A 27,298-nucleotide genomic window follows, 5' to 3' on the forward strand; every position below is an offset into this window, starting at 1 on the left:
GTTGCTCCTAAAAATCTTAAAAAATTCACACTTACTTTTAGGTGGCTCTTAAAAATCTTTAAAAAATCCTTTTGGGTGGGTCCTCCACGCTTATCGACCTTTTGGGTGGCTCCGAAAAATCTTAAAAAAATCCAGACTTATCGACCTATTGGGTGGGTCATAAAAGTTTTGCATTTGATTGGAACTATTTGAGAAAATATTTATCTATATACTTACTTTCAACTTTCCTTATACACAACAAAATCCGAATAAATTATAACGTTAAATTATTGTAAATTAACGACTCTTTATTTTGAATGATAAAAACGATTAAAGTATAATTTAGTAAACACCAAAACAGAACAATTTTTATTAAACAATTTATAGCCAAAAAATATTTTAATAAAAAACAAGGCAAACAATAAATACAATTTTAAAGCAAATTTTCTTAAAATATACATACAATAAAAAATAAAAATTTCTCTACAAATAAATAAATGTGGATCCAATGTTAAAATATTAAGGTGTTGGAGAATAACGGCATGGGATTAGTTGTTATCATCTCCATCAAAATATATTATATGCTTACTACAAAATATGGCTACAAAGAGATTTATAAACAAAAAAAGTGGAACGTGGTTGTAATGAACAAACATCCTTTATTACAAACTACGGTTGTTAAGATAACAGTTAATCGACGAAGATGGTATATATTCATACAAAAAGGAACTGTTGACTTAAAAGAACGATGATATGTATGTGATTCCGTTCTCTCATAGAGTCTACCATTATTGGTAGTAGTTCGAAACAACCTGTAGTTTATAATGGTGGCTGTTTGTTATAACCACATTCGACTTATTACAAAAAAATTAAAAAATTATAACAAAAACAAGAATTGGCAAAAAACCCATAATGGTTTGTTGAATAGAATACTTATAGAAGGCCTAGATGTATAATTTCAGACAATTCTTTTGTATTAAATACGTAAGTATGTTTGTATATATTATTAATAATGGACCTTAAACAAACGACGAGACGACAGTACGTATAAAAATATTCATATTCTTTCTTATTCTTCTCTTTCAGTTGCTTATATCTAAGTAGTATATGTATGTTTTTTATGTAAGTTTGTATATATGTATGTATGTTTAGCTGTGTGTATATGTGTGTTTGTCTCCTGTAAGTATATTACGTTATTAAATATGTATAATATAAAAAAAACTACACAATCTACTAAACTTAATGATACGGGGTGGTGCCAATAGTAATGGTCTTTCCAAACGAACATAAATCTGCCAGGCCTCCCAAATTCCCAAATGTCTTGGAGAAGAAAAGGACTCTGTTGAAAGCTTTTCTCTGTTTTGCATGAAACCACTTTTATTGTTGTTGTTGCAAAAAACACATAACAATCAACAGGAACATTTACTCTTCTCATCGTTTAGAGTTTGATCAGCGCTCTGGTTGAGATTGAATTTTTCGCTATCAGCTAAATCGGCGGCACTGATCAGCTTATCATTAAGTAAAATCTGAAATGCGAGAGAGAGAAGTATAATTATTATTAAATTTATGATAGTGATTTAAGTTCTGCTTTACCTTATTAACTAATGCTCTAGCTGCCTCATCGATGTTAATATTCTCCTTGGCTGAGGTTTCAAACCATCCGGCAAAACCATGTTCCTTAACATATTCATCCATTTTCTCGGCATTGGTTACCATACCCTGTTTATCTTGATCGCACTGCAAGCAAAAAATGAAAGAATAAAGTTAGGTTAAACGTATATTTTTTTAATCATATCATTTAAGATTTTATGAGCCATCAAAGAGGACAATAGGTGTGGAATTTTAAAAGATTTTTAGGAGTCACCAAATAGGACAATAGGCGTGGATTTTTAAAAGATTTTTAGGAGTCGCCAAAGAGGACAATAGGCGTGGATTTTTAAAAGATTTTTAGGAGTCACCAAAGAGGACAATAGGCGTGGATTTTTAAAAGATTTTTAGGAGTCACCAAAGAGGACAATAGGCGTGGATTTTTAAAAAATTTTTTAGTAGTCACCAAAGAGGACAATAGGCGTGGATTTTTAAAAGATTTTTAGGAGTCACCAAAGAGGACAATAGGCGTGGATTTTTAAAAGATTTTTAGGAGTCACCAAAGAGGACAATAGGAGTGGATTTTTAAAAGATTTTTAGGAGTCACCAAAGAGGACAATAGGCGTGGAAGTTTAAAAGATTTTTAGGAGTCACCAAAGAGGACAATAGGCGTGGATTTTTAAAAGATTTTTAGGAGTCACCAAAGAGGACAATAGGCGTGGATTTTTAAAAGATTTTTAGGAGTCACCAAAGAGGACAATAGGCGTGGATTTTTAAAAGATTTTTAGGAGTCACCAAAGAGGACAATAGGCGTGGATTTTTAAAAGATTTTTAGGAGTCACCAAAGAGGACAATAGGCGTGGATTTTTAAAAGATTTTTAGGAGTCCTCAAAGAGGACAATAGGCGTGGATTTTTAAAAGATTTTTAGGAGTCACCAAAGAGGACAATGGGCGTGGATTTTTAAAAGATTTTTAGGAGTCACCAAAGAGGACAATGGGCGTGGATTTTTAAAAGATTTTTAGGAGTCACTAAAGAGGACAATAGGCGTAGATTTTTAAAAGATTTTTAGGAGTCACCAAAGAGGACAATGGGCGTGGATTTTTAAAAGATTTTTAGGAGTCACCAAAGAGGACAATAGGCGTGGATTTTTAAAAGATTTTTAGGAGTCACCAAAGAGGACAATAGGCTTGGATTTTTAAAAGATTTTTGGGAGTCACCAAAGAGGACAATAGACGTGGATTTTTAAAAGATTTTTAGGAGTCACCAAAGAGGACAATAGACGTGGATTTTTAAAAGATTTTTAGGAGTCACCAAAGAGGACAATAGGCGTGGATTTTTAAAAGATTTTTAGGAGTCGCCAAAGAGGACAATAGGCGTGGATTTTTAAAAGATTTTTAGGAGTCACCAAAGAGGACAATAGGCGTGGATTTTTAAAAGATTTTTAGGAGTCACCAAAGAGGACAATAGGCGTGGATTTTTAAAAGATTTTTAGGAGTCACCAAAGAGGACAATAGGCGTGGAAGTTTAAAAGATTTTTAGGGGTCACCAAAGAGGACAATAGGCGTGGATTTTTAAAAGATTTTTAGGAGTCACCAAAGAGGACAATAGGCGTGGATTTTTAAAAGATTTTTAGGAGTCACCAAAGAGGACAATAGGCGTGGATTTTTAAAAGATTTTTAGGAGTCACTAAAGAGGACAAAAGGCGTAGATTTTTAAAAGATTTTTAGGAGTCACCAAAGAGGACAATGGGCGTGGATTTTTAAAAGATTTTTAGGAGTCACCAAAGAGGACAATAGGCGTGGATTTTTAAAAGATTTTTAGGAGTCACCAAAGAGGACAATGGGCGTGGATTTTTAAAAGATTTTTAGGAGTCACCAAAGAGGACAATAGGCGTGGATTTTTAAAAGATTTTTAGGAGTCACCAAAGAGGACAATAGGCGTGGATTTTTAAAAGATTTTTAGGAGTCACCAAAGAGGACAATAGGCTTGGATTTTTAAAAGATTTTTAGGAGTCACCAAAGAGGACAATAGGCTTGGATTTTTAAAAGATTTTTGGGAGCCACCAAAGAGGACAATAGGCGTGGATTTTTAAAAGATTTTTAGGAGCCACCAGAGAGGAAAATAGGCGTGGATTTTTAAAAGATTTCAAGGAGCCACCAAAGAGGACAATAGGAGTAGATTTTTAACGATTTTTAGGTGTCACCAAAGAGGACAATAGGCGTGGATTTTAAAAGATTTTTAGGAGCCACCAAAGAGGACAATAGGCGTGGATTTTTAAAAGATTTTTAGGAGCCACCAAAGAGGACAATAGGCGTGGATTTTTAAAAGATTTTTAGGAGCCACCAAAGAGGACAATAGGCGTGGATTTTTAAAAGATTTTTAGGAGCCACCAAAGAGGACAATAGGCGTGGATTTTTAAAAGATTTTTAGGAGCCACCAAAGAGGACAATAGGCGTGGATTTTTAAAAGATTTTTAGGAGCCACCAAAGAGGACAATAGGCGTGGATTTTTAAAAGATTTTTAGGAGCCACCAGAGAGGACAATAGGCGTGGATTTTTAAAAGATTTTTAGGAGCCACCAGAGAGGACAATAGGCGTGGATTTTTAAAAGATTTTTAGGAGCCACCAAAGAGGACAATAGGCGTGGATTTTTAAAAGATTTTTATGAACCACCAAGAGGGACAATAGGCGTGGATTTTTAAAAGATTTTTAGGAGCCACCAGAGAGGACAATAGGCGTGGATTTTTAAAAGATTTTTAGGAGCCACCAAAGAGGACAATAGGCGTGGATTTTTAAAAGATTTTAGGAGCCACCAAAAGGGACAATAGTCGTGGATTTTTAAAAGATTTTTATGAACCACCAAGAGGGACAATAGGCGTGGATTTTTAAAAGATTTTTAGGAACCACCAAAGAGGACAATAAGCGTAGATTTTTAAAAGATTTTTAGGAGCCACCAAAGAGGACAATAGGCGTGGATTTTTAAAAGATTTTTATGAACCACCAAGAGGGACAATAGGCGTGGATTTTTAAAAGATTTTTAGGAGCCACCAAAGAGGACAATAGGCGTGGATTTTTAAAAGATTTTTATGAACCACCAAGAGGGACAATAGGCGTGGATTTTTAAAAGATTTTTAGGAGCCACCAAAGAGGACAATAGGCGTGGATTTTTAAAAGATTTTTAGGAGCCACTAAAGAGGACAATAGGCGTGGATTTTTAAAAGATTTTTAGGAGCCACCAAAGAGGACAATAGGCGTGGATTTTTAAAAGATTTTTAGGAGCCACTAAAGAGGACAATAGGCGTGGATTTTTAAAAGATTTTTTAGGAGCCACCAAAGAGGACAATAGGCGTGGATTTTTAAAAGATTTTTAGGTGCCACCAAAGAGGACAATAGGCGTGGATTTTTAAAAGATTTTAGGAGCCACCAAAGAGGACAATTGGCGTGAATTTTTAAAAGAGTTTAGGTGCCACCAAAGAAGACAATAGGCGTGGATTTTTAAAAGATTTTTAGGAGTCACCAAAGGGGACAATAGGCGTGGATTTTTAAAAGATTTGTAGGAGTCACCAAAGAGGACAATAGGCGTGGATGTTTAAAAGATTTTTAGGTGCCACCAAAGAGGACAATAGGCGTGGATTTTTAAAAGATTTTTAGGAGTCACCAAAGAGGACAATAGGCGTGGATTTTTAAAAGATTTTTAGGAGTCACCAAAGAGGACAATAGGCGTGGATTTTTAAAAGGTTTTTAGGAGTCACCAAAGAGGACAATAGGCGTGGATTTTTAAAAGGTTTTTAGGAGTCACCAAAGAGGACAATAGGCGTGGATTTTTAAAAGATTTTAGGAGCCACCAAAGAGGACAATAGGCGTGGATTTTTAAAAGATTTTTAGGAGCCACCAAAGAGGACAATAGGCGTGGATTTTTAAAAGATTTTTAGGAGCCACCAAAGAGGACAATAGGCGTGGATTTTTAAAAGATTTTTAGGAGCCACCAAAGAGGACAATAGGCGTGGATTTTTAAAAGATTTTTAGGAGCCACCAAAGAGGACAATAGGCTTGGATTTTTAAGCCACCAGAGAGGACAATAGGCGTGCATTTTTAAAAGATTTTTAGGAGCCACCAAAGAGGACAATATGCTTGGATTTTTAAAAGATTTTTAGGAGCCACCAAAGAGGACAATAGGCGTGGATTTTTAAAAGATTTTTAGGAACCACCAAAGATTTTTAGGAGCCACCAAAGAGGACAATAGGCGTGGATTTTTAAAAGATTTTTGGGAGCCACCAAAGAGGACAATAGGCGTGGATTTTTAAAAGATTTTTAGGAGCCACCAAAGAGGACAATAGGCGTGGATTTTTAAAAGATTTTTAGGAGCCACCAAAGAGGACAATAGGCGTGGATTTTTAAAAGATTTTTAGGAGCCACCAAAGAGGACAATAGGCGTGGATTTTTAAAAGATTTTTAGGAGCCACCAAAGAGGACAATAGGCGTGGATTTTTAAAAGATTTTTAGGAGCCACCAAAGAGGACAATAGGCGTGGATTTTTAAAAGATTTTTAGGAGCCACCAAAGAGGACAATAGGCGTGGATTTTTAAAAGATTTTTAGGAGCCACCAAAGAGGACAATAGGCGTGGATTTTTAAAAGATTTTTAGGAGCCACCAAAGAGGACAATAGGCGTGGATTTTTAAAAGATTTTTAGGAGCCACCAAAGAGGACAATAGGCGTGGATTTTTAAAAGATTTTTAGGAGCCACCAAAGAGGACAATAGGCGTGGATTTTTAAAAGATTTTTAGGAGCCACCAGAGAGGACAATAGGCGTGGATTTTTAAAAGATTTTTAGGAGCCACCAAAGAGGACAATAGGCGTGGATTTTTAAAAGATTTTTAGGAGCCACCAAAGAGGACAATAGGCGTGGATTTTTAAAAGATTTTAGGAGCTACCAAAGAGGACAATAAACGTGGATTTTTTAAAGATTTTTAGAAGCTACCAAAGAGGACAATTTGCGTAAATTTTTAAAAGATTTTTATAAGCCACCAAAGAGGACAATAGGCGTAAGTTTTTAAAGGATTTTTAGGAGCCACCAAAGAGGACAATAGGCGTGAATTTGTAAAAGATTTTAGGAGCCACCAAAGATGACAATAGGCGTTTATTTTTAAAAGATTTTAGAAGTCACCAAAGAGGACAATCTTCTTCTTTATTTGCACATCCGGTATTCGGATATAAAGCGATCATACAATATAATAAATATATTCTTTATACATTTTATTTTATATACTTCATTTTATGTTATGTTAGTGATATTAATTCTCTATTTCTTGCAGCGTGTATTAGATTTCTTTCATTACTGTATCCAGTCCAATCCTGGATGTTTTTAATCCAAGATAACTCTTTTCTGCCTCGAACTCGATTTCCTTCAACATTGCCTTTAATAATTACTTACTTACTTAGCTGGCCCATTACAGAACATTTGTTCTATAGGCCGAACTAAGAAGAGATCTCCATTCCTCTCTATTTGTTGCTTTGCACACTGGAATACCGCGCCTTGTCATCTCATCATCCACTTGTTTGCGCCATCTATTCCTTGGCCTGCCAATTCTGCGTGCACCGCCATGTGGCATGTATTCATACGCCTTTTTAGCGGGTTCATCATCGCTCATTCTTATGATATGGCCTAGCCAACGCAATCGCTGCATCTCGATACGTTTAACAATATTCATGTCGTTGTATAGCAGATACAGCTCGTGGTTCATGCGACGTCGATATTCACCGTCAACGCAGATTGGTCCGTAGATCTTTCGAAGAATTTTTCTCTCAAACACACCAAGCACTGCCATGTCTGCTTGCGCAAGTACCCAGGCTTCGGAGCCATACATCAGCACGGGTAGTATCAGTGTTTTGTAGAGCGTTATTTTTGTTTGACGAGATGTGGCTTTGTTTTTAAACTGCTTACTTAATCCAAAGTAGCATCTGTTGGCCAATACAATTCTTCTTTTTATTTCACAACTGATGTCGTTTGTTGTGTTGACGGAGGTGCCGAGGTAGACGAAGTCTTTTACTACCTCAATATTATAGGAACCAACTTCCACAGTCGGTCCGAGCTCAATGGACGCATTGCGCGTCGACACCATCAACTTGGTCTTCTCACCGTTTACCGCCAGACCCACTTTAGCAGATTCTCCTTCGACCTTTATAAAGGTATCAGTTACTTCTTTTACTGATCGACCCATGATGTCTATATCATCAGCATAAGCAAGTAACATGTGACTGTTGGTGTAGATTGTGCCACTTCTTTTGACGTTTGCCTCTCGTATAACCTTTTCTAGCAGGATGTTGAAGAGGTCACACGAAAGGCTGTCTCCTTGTCTGAAACCTCTTTTGGTACCAAACTCTTCGGAGAGGTTCTTTCCTATTTTAACTGAGGACCTCGTGTCAGTTAAAGTCATTTTACAAAGCCGGATGAGCTTTGCGGGAATACCAAATTCAGACATGGCTTGGAATACCTTTGAGCGCAGCGGACTGTCGAAGGCTGCTTTATAATCGACAAAAAGGTGGTAGGTGTCGATCTGCATCTCTTGGGTCTTCTCCAGGATTTGCCGCAGGGTAAATATCTGGTCAATGGTGGACTTGCCAGGTCTAAAGCCGCATTGGTATGGTCCAATAATCTCGTTGACCATTGGCTTTAGTCGTTCGCACAATATCCCTGACACGATCTTGTAGGCAATAGGGAGTAGACTTATGCCCCTATAGTTAGAGCATACAGTCTTATCTCCCTTCTTGTGGACGGGGCACAGGATACTCAGGTTCCAATCGTCGGGTACTCGTTCTTCCTGCCAGATGGTGCTAACTAGCTGATGAATACACCTTATCAGCGTGTCGCCTCCGGTTTTGAACAGCTCGGCTGGTAAGCCATCGGCCCCTGCTGCCTTATTATTCTTCAGCCGATTTATTGCTGTCTTTACCTCATCTTGGCTGGGCGGTATACATTCAATACCATCTTCTGGGATTGGGACTGTGGTATCTTCGTCGTCTTCGCTGCTATTGGATACCAACAGATTTGAAAAATGTTCTTTCCATATCCTGAGTACACTATCTGTATCAGTTACCAAATTACCTTGCTGGTCTCTACAGGAGGATGTGCCTGTACCAAAGCCATCAGTTTGATGCTTGACTCTTTGGTAGAATTTTCGGACTTCATTCTGGCTCCTGTACATCTCGATTTTTTCACACTCCCGCTTTTCCATCTCTCTCTTTTTCCTGCGGAAAAGACGTTTCTCCTCTCTCCTTTTCTCCCTGTATCTCTCTCGTGCGCTACGCGTTGCTACGGATTGTAAAGTAGCCTTATATGCCGCATTTTTCTCTTCGGTGGCAGCACGACACTCCTCATCATACCATGGATTCCTTGGTGGAGGTCTCTGGTATCCAAGTATGGATTTTGCGGCTGTTTGCATGGAGTGGGCAATGCTTTGCCATTGCGCTGATATGTTATCGGGATGAGGAGGGCTTTGATTAAGCAATTGGGCTAGTTGAGTGGAATATGCTGTGGCTATCTGTTGTGATTGCAGCTTACCGATGTCTAACTTTCGTGTTGTGTCTGTTCGTACTTTGTTTGCTACGTTTAAGCGGGTGCGTACCTTTGCTGCAACAAGGTAGTGGTCCGAATCAATGTTTGCGCCTCGGAACGATCGTACATCCAACACGCTCGATGAATGTCTTCCATCTATCACAACATGATCAATTTGGTTTCTTGTTTTCTGATCTGGAGACAGCCAGGTGCCCTTATGAATATCGAGATGATTAAATCTGGTACTGCTAACTACCATGTTTTTTGCAGCTGCAAAGTCTATCAGTCTCATACCATTGTCAGATGTTTCACTGTGGAGACTGAATTTCCCGACTGTTGGGCCAAAGATATTCTCCTTTCCAATTTTGGCATTAAAATCGCCTAGAATGATTTTAATGTCATGGGCAGGGCAACGGTCATATGTTTCTTCTAAGCGCTCGTAAAATATATCTTTGGTCTGTTCATCCTTTTCTTCAGTGGGAGCATGAGCGCAGATAAAGCTGATGTTGAAGAATTTAGCTTTTATTCGAATTGCAGCAAGTCTTTCATTCACTGGAGTGAAGCTGGATACAAGATGTTTTAGTCTTCGACTAACTACGAATCCACAACCAAACTCATACTTTACGTCATGGCAGCTATAATACAGTGCGTCACCTTTAGGTGTTGTTGTGACGCCTTTCCCAATCCATCGTATTTCCTGTATGGCAGTAATATCGGTCTTGTACTTTTCAAGTACGTCTGCCAATGCGAAGACTGCACCTTCTCTATAAAGAGTGCGAACATTCCAGGTGCAGATTCGCAGATCATGGTCCTTAAAACGTTTGCGGGGTTCGTCAACTTTAGAGGGGTTTGTTTTTCTTTTCTTTCGTTTTTTCATAGTAGGCTGTTTTTTCTAGGGGAGGGTTACTAACCCGACGCCCAAACCCAAGTTTTTAACGTTCTTATGGGTGAACGCGCGGCACATGTTAGCTCACTACCTTTAACGGGTGTTAAAGGCAGTTCCCCAGGTGACACCACGGGGAGGTCAGTGTCCACTTGGGATGAAAGAGGGACCAAGATAAATCCTGGGCTTTGCCATGTTAAAACCGGTCAGGACCGTTCCTTGGTATCTTCCATCCCCTACGTCACCCTTGCCTTTAATAATGGTCTGGAGAAATTTGTACTTATCGTTCCTCATGAGATGTCCTAGGTATGCAATTTTACGGCTTTTGACAGATTTCAGCAATTGTCGATCCAAATTCATTTTTCTTAAGACTTCTTCATTTGTGACCCGCGCAGTCCAAGGTATTTTCAAAATGCGACGGTATACCCATATTTCGAAGGCTTCAAGTTTTTTTCTCATCAGCTTTTTTTATTGTCCACGCCTCTACTGCATATAATAATGTGGACCAAATATAACATTTTACGAATCTGGTCTTTGTCGAGAGACTCAAGTCATGGTTAGTAAGAACTTTCTTATATTTGTAGAAAGCACCTCTGGCTAACTCCACACGACGTTTTATTTCTTTTGACATGTTCCATTGTTCGTTCAACAGTGTTCCCAAGTATGTAAAGGTTTTAACGCGTTCGATTGTATCATCTTTTATTTTGAGTATTGTATTGTAATTTTGATCCTTTCTGCTGATTACCATATATTTTGTCTTCTTTATATTAATTTTAAGGCCATATAGCTCGCTTACGCATGTAAGTCTATCTAATAGTTTTTGCAATCCTGATAGGCTTCCAGCTATTAGTGTGGTGTCATCAGCATAACGTATATTATTTATTAATGTTCCATGCACTTTTATACCTATTCGTTCAGTTTCAATCGATTCATGAAATATCTTTTGTGAGTATATGTTGAACAGCAGAGGTGATAAGATGCATCCTTGTCTGACCCCCTTAGATATTGATATTTCATCAGTTAGTTCGCCATTTACTTCTATCCGGGCTTTCTGATTCCAGTACAGGTTTTGTATGCATCTTATTTCTTTTTCTTCAATACCAATGTCTCTCAGAATAGTCATTAATTTATCGTGCTGGACGTTGTCAAAAGCCTTTTCATAGTCAATGAAACATATAAAAACGTCCTTCTGCACATCTCTACATTTCTGAACAAGTACTTGTATGCAGAGAAGGGCTTCTCGGGTACCCATAGCCTCTTTGAACCCAAATTGAGAGTTTCCCATAGCAGCTTCACATTTGGCATATATCCGTTTATGGATAATTTTAAGAAACAATTTTAGAATGTGGCACATCAAGCTAATAAGTCTGTAGTCGCAACACCTTTTTGCATTTGATTTTTTCGGTATTGCAATAAAGGTTGAGATTAGCCAATCATTTGGATATTGTCCTGTATTATATATGTGATTAAGTAATTCCACTATCAATAGTATATTATTTCCATCTATTAATTTCAGTATTTCTGAGGGGATTTCGTCGGGCCCTGTTGCTTTCTTGTCTTTTAGAGACTTTAGAGCTTGTTCCACCTCAGATCGCGTAATAGGGGTTCCAGTGACGTCAGCATTCAAGTCGGTTATATTTTCTGATCGATTTTCATCTGTGAACATTTGTTTAATATATCTTTTCCATAAATTCTTTTTTTCAGTTGCTTCGAAGATCGGCTGGTTATTTTCATCTACAAGAATTGCTGGAGATATTTTTCTGTAAATTCCTGCAGTTTCTTTCAACTTTTTATGTAGGTTGAAGTCGTCATGCATGTATTGAAGGTGTTCAATTTCTCGGCATTTTTGATTCAGTAATAATTTTTTTGCAGCCCGTGTCGCAGCGCGGATTTCCTTATTTATTTCCCAATATTTTTCGTAATCTACGTTTTTATACTTGCTTCGTTCTTCTCGAAGTTTTATGATTTCATCTGTCATCCATTCCTCTTGATTTTTTCTTGTATTGTTTCCTATGGAGTTGTTTGCTACATTGAAAATTGTCTCTTTGACGCTATGCCATACATTATCCATATCGTTCACATCAATATCTTCAAGTTTATGGTTTAGGAGGTGCTTGATTTCATTTTTTGTTGTTGGATTGTTGAGTTTCTCTGTGTTCAATTTACGGGATGTTTTCTTTTTTCGGATTACTGTCAATTTTATTCGCATATTCATCATCAGAAGGTTGTGATCTAAGGGTACGTCCGCTCCTGGAGAGGTTGAGCATTTTGTCACAGAGGATCTAAAACGTCTATTGATGATTATAAAATCGATTTGGTTCCGTACTATGTTTCCTCTATTATCTTGTGGCGATTTCCATGTGTAAAGCCTTCGGGGATGTAATCGAAAAAGTGTGTTGGTAATAGTCAGATTATTTTCTTGACAGAACTCTATTAGCCTATCTCCTCTATCATTTCTTTCTCCCAAGCCATATTTTCCTGTTATACCATATACCTTCTCGCTTCCAATTTTGGCATTAAAGTCACCTTGAATAATCGTTATTTCATGTGATTTCGTCATTTTTATCAGTTCGTTGATGTCATTGTAAAAGTTTTCAACTTCATCGGTATTTCCATCACATGTGGGGGCATAAACTTGAATTATGTTTAAATTTAATGGTTTTCCTGTGATTTTTATCATCATTACTCTATCTGACATCGCTATCGAGCCAGCTACACTTAGGGTGTCCAAAACCGAAACCGGTTAACCGGTTACCCGGTTTTGAGTTACAAAACCGAAACCGGTTTTCGCCAAAAACGTCATTTTCGATTAACCGGCAAAACCGGTTATTTGTGTTGGTTAACCGGCAAAACCGGTTATTTGTGTTGGTTAACCGGCAAAACCGGTTATTTGTGTTGGTTAACCGGTTTTAAAAAAATAGTGATATTTTTAATATTTCACTACAATTGTTTCCTTGAAAGTGAACTAAACTTAACTGTTAACCTTTAAATTTGAAATATATTTTTTTTAAAGTTGTGCCAATCTAGTTCACTACGTAGTTCCAATATACGTAATATCACACGGCAGTTTGTATGACGTTATTCACACGTTTTGGAACTAGTACAGTGAACTAGGAACTAGAACTGTAGTAGCTACAATTTAAAACCAATGTTTAGTCCAGATATAGTAATTATTAAACAGAGTGTTCACTATGATCAGCCTCACTAGGGGGAGTCTGTGCATAATTAACAAAATCTTTAGACCAGCGGTGCTCAGAATAGTTCGTGTATTAGTCGTGGTAAGACACTCTCCCCATTACTAAGCAATGGTAAATGAGAAATAAAGAGAGAATACGTGTGGTTTGTTTTTACGCTACCGTAAGGAAGTGATCACCAGTGCTTCAGACGAATGTCAGGTTATAAAGGGTAACGGTAACAAAATGAGTGTTGGATTCAGGCATTTCACGATAAGTTGAGGTTGGCAAAGCGAGACGAAGAATCCGGACTTAATGAAATGTAAACTTAATTCCTTTGGTACACAATTTTATATTTGTATGGTTTACCATTGTTAGAACACAATTTTTGTTTTAATTTTGCAGCCCCCATTTCGAGGTTGAATACCAAATAACAAGGATATTTTGAGATAATTATATAATAACGAAGTCGTTATACTTAATTTACCCCTTGTCGCACATTTTTAATCAACTATTTATAAATTATGAGCAATTTTGTACCCATTTAACAAAACCGGTTTAAACCGGTTAACCGGTTTTGGCAACTGCTGAAAACCGAAAACCGGTTTTTGAAAAAATTGAAAATGTCGGTTAACCGAAAACCGTTTTGTTTGGAAAAACCGGTTTTTTGGACACCCTAGCTACACTATTAGCTATGTCTTTTCTGACTATAATATCTACACCTTTCCTGTGTATTACATCCATATTTCCTGAGTGATACACCATAGCATTTTGGGATTTAAACTCTCCTCTATCTGTCCACCATGTTTCACTGACACCAAGTATATCAATTTGGAGCTTATTCATTTCATTTCAAGAGGACAATAGGCGTAAATTTTTAAACGATTTTTAGGAGCTACCAAAGAGGACAATTTGCGTAAATTTTTAAAAGATTTTTATAAGCCACCAAAGAGGACAATAGGCGTAAGTTTTTAAAGGATTTTTAGGAGCCACCAAAGAGGACAATATGCGCGGATTTTTAAAAGATTTTTAGGAGCCACCAAAGAGGACAATAGGCGTGAATTTTTAAAAGATTTTAGGAGCCACCAAAGAGGACAATAGGCGTTTATTTTTAAAAGATTTTAGAAGCCACCAAAAGGGTCGATAAACGTGGATTTTTAAAGATTTTTAGGAGCCACTCAAAAGGGTCGATAAACGTGGATTTTTAAAGATTTTTAGGAGCCACTCAAAAGGGGCGATAAACGTGGATTTTAAAAGATTTTAGGAGCCACCAAAGAGGACAATAGGCGTGGATTTTTAAAGATTTTTAGGAGTCACCAAAGAGGACAATAGGCGTAAATTTTTAAACGATTTTTAGGAGCTACCAAAGAGGACAATTTGCGTAAATTTTTAAAAGATTTTTAGGAGCTACCAAAGAGGAAATTGGAAGTGGATTTTTAAAGATTTTTAGGAGCTACCAAAGAGGACAATAAACGTGGATTTTTTAAAGATTTTTAGGAGCTACCAAAGAGGACAATAAACGTGGATTTTTTAAAGATTTTTAGAAGCTACCAAAGAGGACAATTTGCGTAAATTTTTAAAAGATTTTTATAAGCCACCAAAGAGGACAATAGGCGTAAGTTTTTAAAGGATTTTAGGAGCCACCAAAGAGGACAATAGGCGTGAATTTTTAAAAGATTTTAGGAGCCACCAAAGAGGACAATAGGCGTGGATTTTTAAAAGATTTTTAGGAGCCACCAAAGAGGACAATAGGCGTGGATTTTTAAAAGATTTTTAGGAGCCACCAAAGAGGACAATAGGCGTGGATTTTTAAAAGATTTTTAGGAGCCACCAAAGAGGACAATAGGCGTGGATTTTTAAAAGATTTTTAGGAGCCACCAAAGAGGACAATAGGCGTGGATTTTTAAAAGATTTTTAGGAGCCACCAAAGAGGACAATAGGCGTGGATTTTTAAAAGATTTTTAGGAGCCACCAAAGAGGACAATAGGCGTGGATTTTTAAAAGATTTTTAGGAGCCACCAAAGAGGACAATAGGCGTGAAATTTTAAAAAATTTTTAGGAGCCACCAAAAAGGACAATAGGCGTAATTTGTAAAAGATTTTTAGGAGCTACCAAAGAGGACAATAGGCGTGAAATTTTAAAAGATTTTTAGGAGCCACCAAAAAGGACAATATGCGTAAGTTGTAAAATATTTTTAGGAGCTACCAAAGAGGACAATAGGCGTAAGTTGTAAAAGATTTTTAGGAGCTACCAAAGAGGACAACAGGCGTAAATTTTTAAAGAATTTTTAGGAGCTACCAAAGAGGACAACAGGCGTAAATTTTTAAAGAATTTTTAGGAGCTACCAAAGAGGACAACAGGCGTAAATTTTTAGGAGCCACCAAAAAGGACAATTTTGTAGATTTTTATGAAGCACCAAAGAGGACAATAGCCGTAAATTTTTAAAGAATTTTTAGAAGCTACCAAAGAGGACAATTTTCTAGATTTTTAGAAACCACCCAGAAGACAATAGTTGGAAATTTTTAAAGATTTTTAGGAACCACCAAAGAGGACAATATGTGGAGATTTTTAAAAGATTTTTAGGAGCCACCAAAGAGGACAATTGTCGTGAACAACCCCTTGCATTGAAGTCCCCTAGCAATAGACGCTTATTGCTTGGAAAAATTAGCGGCCAAGAGAACAGGCTTTCATTGTTTTACAAAACCGCCTCGATTAAAAATTTCTAGAAAGATTTATGCAAATATAATTCCCACTTACCTTATTGGCCAGCAATATACATGGAATTGGACTACCATCCGGCAGTTGGACTTTCGAGTCTAAATCTTCTTTCCATTTACTAACACAATCGAATGTACCACTACGTGTTACATCGAATACAATAAAGGCACCAACGGCTTCTTTGTAATACACTCGGGTCATATTGCCAAAACGTTCCTGACCGGCAATATCCCACAGCTGTAAGCGTACAATGGTGTTGGGATCCCAGTGTAGAACTTTTAGGGCAAAATCCACTCCAATTGTTGCCCTGTAATTTTGACTGAAAAACTGATGGACATAACGTTTGATGAATGATGTTTTTCCGGTACCCAATTCACCGATGACTAGAATTTTATAGAGATGCTCGCGTTTTTCGGCATTTGATGATGTCATTATAGTCTGGAAAAAGAAGAAAAAAAAAAAAGAAAAATAAATATTTATAAGACACGAGGAACTAATGTATAAATAAATGTATACAATCTACAGATACTTAGAAATTAGAAGTTAAAGGATGTTCAGAGCGCCTTCGTAGCATCATCAGTTTTTAGGAGGTATGGACTTCCTATAAATCGTTTGATGTCCCTTCACATTTTTGGTGACGCAAAGCTCATATTAACTATAAAAGATAACAAACTTCCCTTTAGCGAATCGTTAACATCCACCATCAACTGAAAACTAACCTCAACGGTAATTCAAAGTTCCAAATCATTGATGACGTTGTATCATATTAAATTCATATTAAAAGTGTGTAATTATTGACTTAAGTCTAATATAAGCTTCTTAAATTGGACACACGACAGTTAGGTAGAAGCTGGGCCATTAATACCGTATCTAAGAATGTCTTGAAAACAACAACACTGTTAGCAAATAAAATAAAGCAAAAAAGAAAAGTGTTGGGTCTGAATATTCTTTAAGAAAAACTATTTTCCCGTGGTGTCTCCAATATAATAAAAAACCAAAAAAAAGAAGAAGGAAGGCGTCACGTGAAATGAATAACCTGACCAAACCCAATAATAACAACTACAACACATGTCGACCAAATGAACTGAGAAATCTGGAATAACTGACTGCCATTTACAGTTGTAGGTCTTCCAGACGGAATCGAATTTCATGATGTATGTAGTTTGTTGTTGTTGGTTATTTTCATCGGCGTCACCTAATATGCCACAAACCAACAACAACAACAGCAGCAACAAGAAATCAATGTTTGCCAATGATTAGCTCTACAGATAAATGTGATTTAAATATAAGTGTTGTTATTTATTTTTAAATGCAAAAAAATAGTGGAAAACATAAAAAGGAAATAAATATTTCAGCACAAGAGATTCATCAAAGTTCAGCAGAAGGCGTTGAACTTTTTGGAGGTGGGTGGTATTAGGTAAAGAAATAGGAAATTATGAGATGGTGGCAGGATACAATAGATACAAAAAGCGGAGATTTTTCGGAGCCATTAAAAATATTGATAAGCGTGGATTTTTAAAGATTTTTAGAAGCCACCAACAAGATCGATAAGTGTGGATTATTTAAAGATTATTAGGAGCCACCCAAAAACTTCGATAACCGTAGATTTTTAAAACTGTTTAGGAGCCACAAAAAGTCGATAAGCGTGGATTTTTAACCTATTTTTTGGAGGCACAAAAGAGGACAAAAACGAGGATTTTTAAAGATTTTTTGGAGCAGTCAAAGAGGACAATATTCGTGGATTTTTTTAAAGATTTTTTGGAGCCAATAAACGTGGATTTTTAAAAGATTTTTTGGAGCCAATAAACGTGGATTTTTAAAAGATTTTTTGGAGCCAATAAACGTGGATTTTTAAAAGATTTTTTGGAGCCAATAAACGTGGATTTTTAAAAGATTTTTTGGGGCCGCCAGTGAGGGAAATATACGTGGATTTTTTAAAGATTTTTTGGAGCCAATAAACGTGGATTTTTAAAGATCTTTTGGAGCCAATAAACGTGGATTTTTTAAAGATTTTTTGGAGCCAATAAACGTGGATTTTTTAAAGATTTTTTGGAGCCGCCAAAGAGGACAATAAACGTGGATTTTTTAAAGATTTTTTGGAGCCGCCAAAGAGGACAATAAACGTGGATTTTTTAAAGATTTTTTGGAGCCGCCAAAGAGGACAATAAACGTGGATTTTTTAAAGATTTTTTGGAGCCGCCAAAGAGGACAATAAAGATTTTTTTAAAGATTTTTTGGAGCCAATAAACGTGGATTTTTAAAAGATTTTTTGGAGCCAATAAACGTGGATTTTTAAAAGATTTTTTGGAGCCAATAAACGTGGATTTTTAAAAGATTTTTTGGAGCCGCAAAAGAGGACAATAAAGGTGGAATTTTTAAAGATTTTTTGGAGCCGTCAAAGAGGACAATAAACGTGGATTTTTTAAAGATTTTTTGGAGCCGTCAAAGAGGACAATAAACGTGGATTTTTTAAAGATTTTTTGGAGCCGTCAAAGAGGACAACAAACGTGGATTTTTTTAAAGATTTTTTGGAGCCGTCAAAGAGGACAATAAACGTGGATTTTTTAAAGATTTTTGGAGCCGTCAAAGAGGACAATAAACGTGGATTTTTTAAAGATTTTTGGAGCCGTCAAAGAGGACAATAAACATGGATTTTTTAAAGATTTTTTGGAGCCGTCAAAGAGGACAATAAACGTGGATTTTTTAAAGATTTTTTGGAGCCGTCGAAGAGGACAACAAACGTGGATTTTTTAAAGATTTTTTTGAGCCGTCAAAGAGGACAAAAAACGTGGATTTTTTAAAGCCGTCAAAGAGGACAATAAACGTGGATTTTTTAAAGATTTTTTTGGAGCCGTCAAAGAGGACAATAAACGTGGATTTTTTAAAGATTTTTTGGAGCCGTCAAAGAGGACAATAAACATGGATTTTTTAAAGATTTTTTGGAGCCGTCAAAGAGGACAACAAACGTGGATTTTTTAAATATTTTTAGGAGCGACCCAAGAGAACAATAAACAACGTGGATTTTTAAAGATTTTTAGGAGCCACCAAAGGGGTCAATATACAACGTGGATATTTAAAGACTTTTAGGAGCCAGCAAAGAGGACAATTGTCGGATTTGTAGGAACCACCAAACGATACAATAGGCGCGGATTTTTAAGGATTTGTAGGAACCACCAAACACAACAATAGGCGTGGATTTTTTTTAAGATTTTTAGGCACCACCAAAGACGACAGTAGGCGTGGATTTTTTAAGATTTTTATGAACCACCAAACACGACAATATGCTTGGATTTTTTAAGATTTTTAGGAACCACCAAACACGACAATAGGCGCGGATTTTTTAAGATTTTTAGGAGCCACCAAACACGACAATAGGCTTGGATTTTTTAAGATTTTTAGGAACCACCAAACACGACAATAGGCTTGGATTTTTTAAGATTTTTTAGGAACCACCAAACACGACAATAGGCGTGGATTTTTGTATGATTTTTAAGAACCACCAAACACGACAATAGGCTTGGATTTTTTTATGATTTTTAAGAACCACCAAACACGACAATAGGCTTGGATTTTTAAGATTTTTAGGAACCACCAAAGAGGACATATTGGCCAAAACACTTCGAGTTCTCGAGATGATAACTTTCTTTCCATTCAACTATATATCCCATTGCTCATAAATTGTTTTGCATAACTGTGATTGGTTCATGTTGTAGTGGGAAGCTACCACGTGTATCCGAAAAATTCAACAACTCTAATATAAACTGCTCCAGAAATGCTATTACTTACGAGGGCAGTTCGAAAACTTCTTAGCCTAGCACAAAAAGTGCGGTATAAACAGAAAAAAGTTAAGTGTTTTGGAAACTTCCATCTCTTTTATGAACACATGTTAAATTTTGTTTCGATCTGGCAACTCCTTCATATAGAAACAGGTGTTCAACAAAGACGCATCCGCAATTTTTTTACAATGGAAAAATTAGAAATGTGTGCTGTCGTTAAATATTTACATAAAAAAGGTTTATAGAGACAAGAAATTCATAATAATATGGTGAATGTGTTAGGTGAAAGTGCTCCTTCATATGCAACAGTAAAAAATTGGGTTGCTGAATTTAAACGTGGTCGTACAAACATTGAAAACGTGGACTACGTGGACGTCCAAAAACAGCAACAACAACAGAAATTGTAGCCAAAGTGCATGATATGGTATTAAATGATCGACGAATAAAAGTGCGTGAAATTGCTAATATCATGGGCATCTCAAATGATCGAGTCCATTTAATTTTGAATGCAGAACTACAGATGAAAAAGCTTTCTGCAAGATGGGTACCGCATTTGTTAACAGTCGATCAAAAACGCATAAGAATGGACATTTCTCATGCTTGTTTGGATCGTTTTAAGCGAAATAAAATGGATTTTAAGCGTCGTTTCATAACTGTTGATGAGACATGGATCCACCACTATACTCCAGAGACAAAACAACAATCCAAACAATGGATTGAAGCTGGAGGAAGTGCCGCAAAGAAGGCATAAACAATTCAATCGGCTGGTAGGGTTATGGCAACGGTTTTTTGGGACTTCAAATGTATTTTATTGATTGACTATCTGCAAAAGGGTAAAACAATAAATTCAGAGTACTATTGCAACCGTTTGGATCAATTAAATGTGCAAATTTGAGAAAAACGTCCTGCTTACAACACAAAAAAATAATTTTTCATCAAGACAACGCACCACCGCACAAGAGTGTTTTAACAATGGCTAAAATCAACGAATTAAAGTAAGAGTTGCTTGACCACCCACCTTATTCTCCTGATTTAGCTCTCAGTGACTTTTACTTGTTCCCAAATCTAAAATTCCTTGCTGGCAAGCGTTTTACCTCAAATGAAGATGCAATTACAGTTGCAAACCACTAGACCTTGAGGAAAACTATTTTAATCAAGGGATAGAATTGCTAGAAAAGCGTTGGACTACGTGTATTGAAGTTTCAGGAGATAATATTGAAAAATAAAAATATTTTTGAAAAACTAACTATTCTCTTTCATTGATAGGCTAAGAAGTTTCAGAACCGCCCTCATACTATGTATGTATGTACACCATTCGTTAGATCATAAACATAACCTTAACTACTGAACATTTAATTGTTTGTAATGTTATCTCTTTGTAGACAGAACTCCAAACTAAAATATGCGTTCTAGTTAAATGTTATTTTTTTCAGATCATTCATACATGGAGCTTTCTTCTCACCATTTCTTTTATTCTTTCTTTTTTATTTTTTTTTTTTTTGGCAAATAGAATTTAATGATAAGAAAAGATATGGGCAAATAATAGAGATTAGAGCATCATCATATAAGGCTTTCTTTATTTTAATGTGGTGTCAAAGATATGGTGTTGAGATGTTAGCTTTTTGTTTTTCCAGTGGAGGCCGATATACCTTATGAAAGATTTTATTTATATGGTTGGGATTGTGTTTCCCAAATACACAAAATCAAATCATGATGTACAGAAGTTGAAACAAAGAACACCAATATATACAATCACAGAAAATTGGTTAAAGGTATATATAACCAGTTAAGGAAAGTTGGTTTTCAGTAATATCAACTATGAAGTTGCCACATAACCAATCTCAGATGATATTGAATGTATACCTACTGGCCAGAATGCTGTTGTGACAAAGTTAGTAAAATGAAGAATAATTAGGCAGTGGGAGCAGCTGACTTACTAGTCGATCTTTTTAATAGCGGGGAAAATCTTATCTTTGCGTCATGTTCTGGAGAATTGTTTGAAAACCTCCATATTTTGTCGATTATAAGGCTGTCCTATATTTAAAGGCTAACAAGATGAACTCCTAGTGGAGTGGGATCACTTTTAACACCTTTTAACTCGGTTGAAAATTTCATTTCCTCATCATTAGTTTATGCATTTTCAGCCCCTTATTGGGCGCCACTATTTCTGTTTAAACACGAAATAAAAATGTGATGTTAACTGCAATGATACTGGAACTCAAGTTTCTTTTACCTATAGAATACCTCTTATGAGGATCTTCTATTCAATCTCTAATTCGATCTCTAATGAGAATTTATGTATGTTTGACAAAAGGACTCTTCTGAGTATATTAAATGTGTAGTAAACATCTATTGAGGATATATTTATTGAAGACCTCTTATGAGCATATACTACTTATTGAATACTTTTTATAAAGATATTCACGGTAAAGAAGATATTCAATTAGAAGGTCTCTAATGAAGATGTTCCAAATAAGGCCTCTTGTTAGGGATCTTCTACCTATGAAAGACCTCTTACTAGGATCTTTTACTTGCAGATTATGGGGATATTTACGACATAGAAGATTTCTAATGAGGATCTTCTTCTTATAGAAGACCTCTTATGAGAATCTTCCTTTTGTAGTAGACCTATTATTTTACAGGTTTTCTTTCTATAAAAGACTTATAAGGAAAATTTTCTACTTATAAAAGAGCTCTTATGAGGATCAGCTATGCACAAAACTCATTTTCTGAGGATCCTCTATGTATGGAAGACCTCTTACAAGGATCTTCTATTTAGAGAAGACCATTTATGAGAATTTTTTACTTATATAAGACTACTTTTACTTATAGAACACCACTTCTATTACAGGTTTTCTTTCTATAGAAGACCTATTTTGAGAATCTTCTTCTTGTGGAATACCACTTATGAGGATATTGACGATATAGAAGATCTCCAACGAGGATCTTTTACTTTTAGAAGATCTCACTATGCACAAAACACCACTTCTGAGGACCTTCTATTTATAGAAGACCTCTTATGAGGATCTTCTACTTATAGAAGACCTCTTGCGAGAATCTTACTGCAGGCCTCTTATAAAGATCTTCTACTTATAGAAGACCTATAATGAGGATTTTCTACTTATAGAAGAACTCTTATGAGTATTTTTTATTTATAGAATACCTATTATGATGATCTTCTATTGATAGAAGACCTCTTATGAGGATTCTCTATGCATAAAAAACCTCTTCTGAGGATCTTCTATGTATGGAAAACCTCTTCTGAGGATCTTCTGTGTATGGAATAACTCTTATGAGGATTTTCAGCTTATAGAAGACCTCTGATGAGGATTTTCTATTTATGGAAGACCTATTATGATGGTCTTCTATGTATAGAAGACCTCTTCAATTACAGGTTTTCTTTCTATAGAAGATCTATATTGACAATCCTTTATTTATAGAAGAGCTCTTTGGAGGATGTTTTCAATGTATAAAAGATCTCTAAAAAGGATTCTTCTAAATCTTCCTCTGTGCCAAAAAATACCTTTTTCTGAGGATCTGTTCTTTGCAGAAGACCTCTTACTAGGATCTTTCAAAATTCCAAAACAAATCTCGGAATGGCCCTTAAACTGCACTTAAGCGAAATTTTTTAGCTTTTGTGAGGGAGGTACCGGAAGAAGTTGTCGGATTAGTCCATCTTCGAAATTCACTTAAATTAGAGAGAAATATTATAAGTAGGTTATGGTTCCTGGACAAAGCCGATATCAAGTTCAGACTTCGTGAGGGAAAGTAGAAGTTCAGCAGCAGCCGCATTGCATTAATGTAGGTCGATCTGCATTAGGCGTAGCGGTTGCTGCTTGCGTTCATTTACTTCTATTAAGGTAGACGGAACCTTATCCATCCTAGCCTACAAATTCTTAATTACTTTTGGTCATTTGTGCCCCTTGACATACTGATTGCAAGACCCCCTATTTTCCGGACGGTGACCAACAAGCTTCCAAGAGCAAAATACCCCTCAGTAATAGTTTTGTTCCTCTACTTTTTTAATAGTAAGAGTGGTAAAAGAGAAACGTGTCAAAATTGCTCTCATGAACATTTTACCAGAAAAGTAAAGGAACGGAAAAATGGTAGATCTGGTAGCAATGTCAAAAAGAAACATAAAAAATCAATTTTCGTCTTTTATTTCACTGTTTTTAATTTAGTTTTGTCAGCGTTCGACTTTTTATTCTGTTTTTCGTCCATTTTTATCTTCATTGTGAAATAATCGTCAAACAAAAGTCGAAAAATCTGTTCTGTCATTTTTACCTGCAGAAATTTGTCTGGTAGCCTGTGGTGGAAGAGAAATGCATATGTGCTGTCTCTCCTCTCTCACTCTCTTAAAATTGCTGCCAGCTTTACCACTTTTTGGGGTTAAGGAACGCTTTGCAGGTTAAAAATGGTAACCTCAGGTAAGTAAAGGAACACAGCTTATGTTGGCGACATGTTCAAAGTATTTCAGTCATGTAAAATTTCTCTACAATTGGTGTTTTAGGACACGGCGTGCTAACTTGGCGATAAACTGTAGGTCATTGAGCTTAATATAAAACGGGGTGCACTCATTGATATGAGAGAAGTCTCCCTTGTCCCCTTTGGGACGTTTGTGGAACAACTATTAGTGTCAGTATGCGCGATGGGTCAACATAAACTCAAGCTGACAATACCCTTCTATATGGAATCTCCTTTAAACTAACAGTCGCTAATCGGCACCCTTCCCAAAGTTCGCCAAGACTGTCTATGGTGTTGACTAGAAAGTCTAGAGATACCTTCTACATGACCTTCATTGCTCTGTAGGGGGCAGCTCTACTGAACTGCGTGTGTTTTGGGTGTTTCCCCATGGCCCGCGAACCCAACGTCACGCAGACGTTCTTCATTTAGCAGCCATCGATTGTCGCTGATCTTGCCGTCAGAATTAGATCTATCGATGACTGCTACTCGAAGTTAATCGAATACCATACCAATGGTACCCGATAAAATGGCTTCTGTCCAGCGCCGCTGGATCTATGCTCACGGGTGCATAGATCCAGAAGACACATTTTTGTCTAAAGTTTGCTTGGGAGGCTATCTTAGCTGTTATATCCCGCCTGATTTCCTTCTTTTGATAGCCAACAGAGGATGTACAACGTTTGGATTCTTGTCTAGTGGTGGGTCTCTTGGCCTTGGGGTTTGGTTCTTCCGTTGACCTTACCCACTTCAACGTATTGATGGATGGAGAAGGTACTGAGGCCCATTCCTGGTCAGACTTCACTCCCCTTTGCGTTCTTGATTTTATTTGTGATTTTATTGGGTTGAGTCACGCCACCATCGCTTCCAATTTGATGTTTTCAGGCCATAGGAGTCGACTTTGGGCCAACCCACCTTGGCCTCTTCGGTCATAGGGATGAGTGAAAGCCTGTTAAATTCAAGATTTCTCTTGGCTAAGTGATGATTGTTACTTTCAAAGTTGCTTATTACCCTGTGATTAATCCTGATTAATTTGCCCATGAACTTCTGAGATAGCGCTCTCTTCTTAGCCAACCAAGTCGCAGAGCTGTTTTGAGGTAGTAGGAGCCTTTTCGGCCAAGGTTTTGGCTGCGACCGATGGCCGTAATGCTGGTGCTTCAGATGACTTGGCAGAAGCCGAGGCCAGATTATTAGAGAAATTAGTCATTCACACCTTTTAATAGTTATGGTGCCATTTTAGTTGATCACCGTAGTATTTTTCACAGCTTTTGTACTACGTCTGGAAAAAAATATTATCGTGCCCACTATTTTTGTGAAGAATGTTGCACATTTGTGGGGGAGGTACACGAAAGAATAGACCGATATGGCCATTTTCGAACTTGGAAGTACAAAATATTACGAAGTACAAAGTTTGGACCAAATCGGTGGATGCCTTCGAGAGTTATTGCCAGACAGACAAAGCTGAGGGTACAACAATGTGTAAATATTGAATAGAGATTCGTACGAGGGTCGAACTTGTTATACCCTCCACCACAAGTTGTATTGAAGTAAAATGGAATAATTAGTTTCCTTTCGTGTATGAAGAAGACTTAATACTAAATTTCAGCAATTTCGGTAAGACAATGTGAGGCACCGTTCTATGGGGGCTATTTCAAAACGTCGATCTATACCGACAAATTTCTGACGGAAAGTTTTTAGACTCAAATAAGACTTATTTATTTCCTATATTTCGGTAAGAGAATGTGGCTAAAACTTAAAAAATACCGAAAATCAAGAAGTACGCTTTTATGGGGATATAGGAAGACGTGGACCTATACTGATAATACTCTTCTGGAATATTTTATAGCTCTTGGAAGACTAAATAACGAATTTCAGCCATTTCGGTGGGATATTGACGTCACAATCTTCAGAATTACGAAAATCGGGAGGTACCGTTCTAAGGGGGCTATATCGAAACGTGGACCTATGCCGACGAATTTTAGTCGGAAATGAAGCAATATGAAAGCGTGGACTGGTACAGACAAATTTCTGGCGAACAGTTTTGTATCACATTGAAGACTAAATACCAAATTTCAGCCATTTTCGTGGAATATTGAAGCCACAACCTACAAAATACGGAAAATCGGGAGGTACCTTTCCATGGGGGCTATATGAAGGAGTGGACCTATACCGACAAAGTTCTGGGGGAAAGTTTTATACTACCAACGTAGACTAAGTACCAAATTTCAGCCATTTCGGTGTGATAATGAAGCTAAAACCTTAAAAATACCGAAAATCGGGAGGTACCGTTCTATGGGAGCTATATGAAGGCGTGGACCGATACCGACAAAATTCTGGGGGAAGGTTTTATACCTTTAAAGAAGACTGCGTACCAAATTTCATCAATTTTGGTAGGATAATGAAGCTAAAACCTTAAAAATACCGAAAATCAGGAGGTATATCAACACGTGGACCGATATATCCCATTTTCAATACCAACCATCCTGCAAGTAATAAAAACTTCTGTACCAAATATTGACTCTCTATCCTTAAAATCGCGAGCTGTATCCTGATTTCAACAGACAGAATTTAATTATACCCTCCATATGGTAGAGGGTATAAAAATGCCAATATACTCTATGGAATTAGTTCCCAACTTGGGCGCCACATTAAAGCGTATAAAAGTGTAAATTAGGGTGGGGCAATTTGAACACTTTACTGGGCCCTTCGCGTTTCTGATTCCTGGGATTGTACTGAGCAAAACAAAGTCCACCATATGTCTACGGTGAAAATCGAGCCTCCCGATTTCCACTTGACATTTTTTATCCACAAGGCCAAAACTGCCTGAAGGAGCGTTCCAATGCTTTTGCGATAACATTTTTTTGCAACAATTTTTTGCCTTAGTGTTGGATCGAAAATCTGTGGTTTGGCTGTTATATGCAAAAATATCCAAAAACTTGGATAAAAACTTCAAAGTCGGGAAGCTCGATTATCACCGTAGACATATGGCTTAGTGGATTATTCGGTCAGTACAATCGCAGGAATCAGAAACGAGATGGGCCCAATAATGTGTTTTTCATTACATACAAATCACCTCGACCTAGTGTATATCCATCGTTAGCATAAAGACTGAGGGTATAACAATACATAAATGCTGCGTAAAGATTCGTTCCCAAAATTGGGCGCCACTAA

General features: G+C 36.8%; 1 protein-coding gene across 23 annotated transcripts in view; it reads right to left on the reverse strand.

The window, feature by feature from the left end:
• Nucleotides 1-253: 253 nt before the first annotated feature.
• Nucleotides 254-27,298, reverse strand: part of Rab32 (RAS oncogene family member Rab32) — an 82,758-nt gene continuing 55,713 nt past the window's right edge. For all 23 annotated transcript variants that reach the window (XM_073992508.1, XM_073992488.1, XM_073992499.1 and 20 more), the window contains 3 exons: nucleotides 15,933-16,331; nucleotides 1,573-1,716; nucleotides 254-1,505 (listed from right to left, as the gene is read on the reverse strand). In XM_073992508.1, coding sequence (XP_073848609.1) covers nucleotides 1,389-1,505; nucleotides 1,573-1,716; nucleotides 15,933-16,331 — 660 coding nt within the window. In that variant the 3' untranslated portion in view covers nucleotides 254-1,388. The remainder of the gene's footprint in view (nucleotides 1,506-1,572; nucleotides 1,717-15,932; nucleotides 16,332-27,298) is intronic.

This window comes from Musca autumnalis, unplaced genomic scaffold (genome assembly GCF_047663935.1).
Source record: "Musca autumnalis isolate F117 unplaced genomic scaffold, ASM4766393v1 scaffold_5, whole genome shotgun sequence".
Classification (NCBI taxonomy): domain Eukaryota; kingdom Metazoa; phylum Arthropoda; class Insecta; order Diptera; family Muscidae; genus Musca; species Musca autumnalis.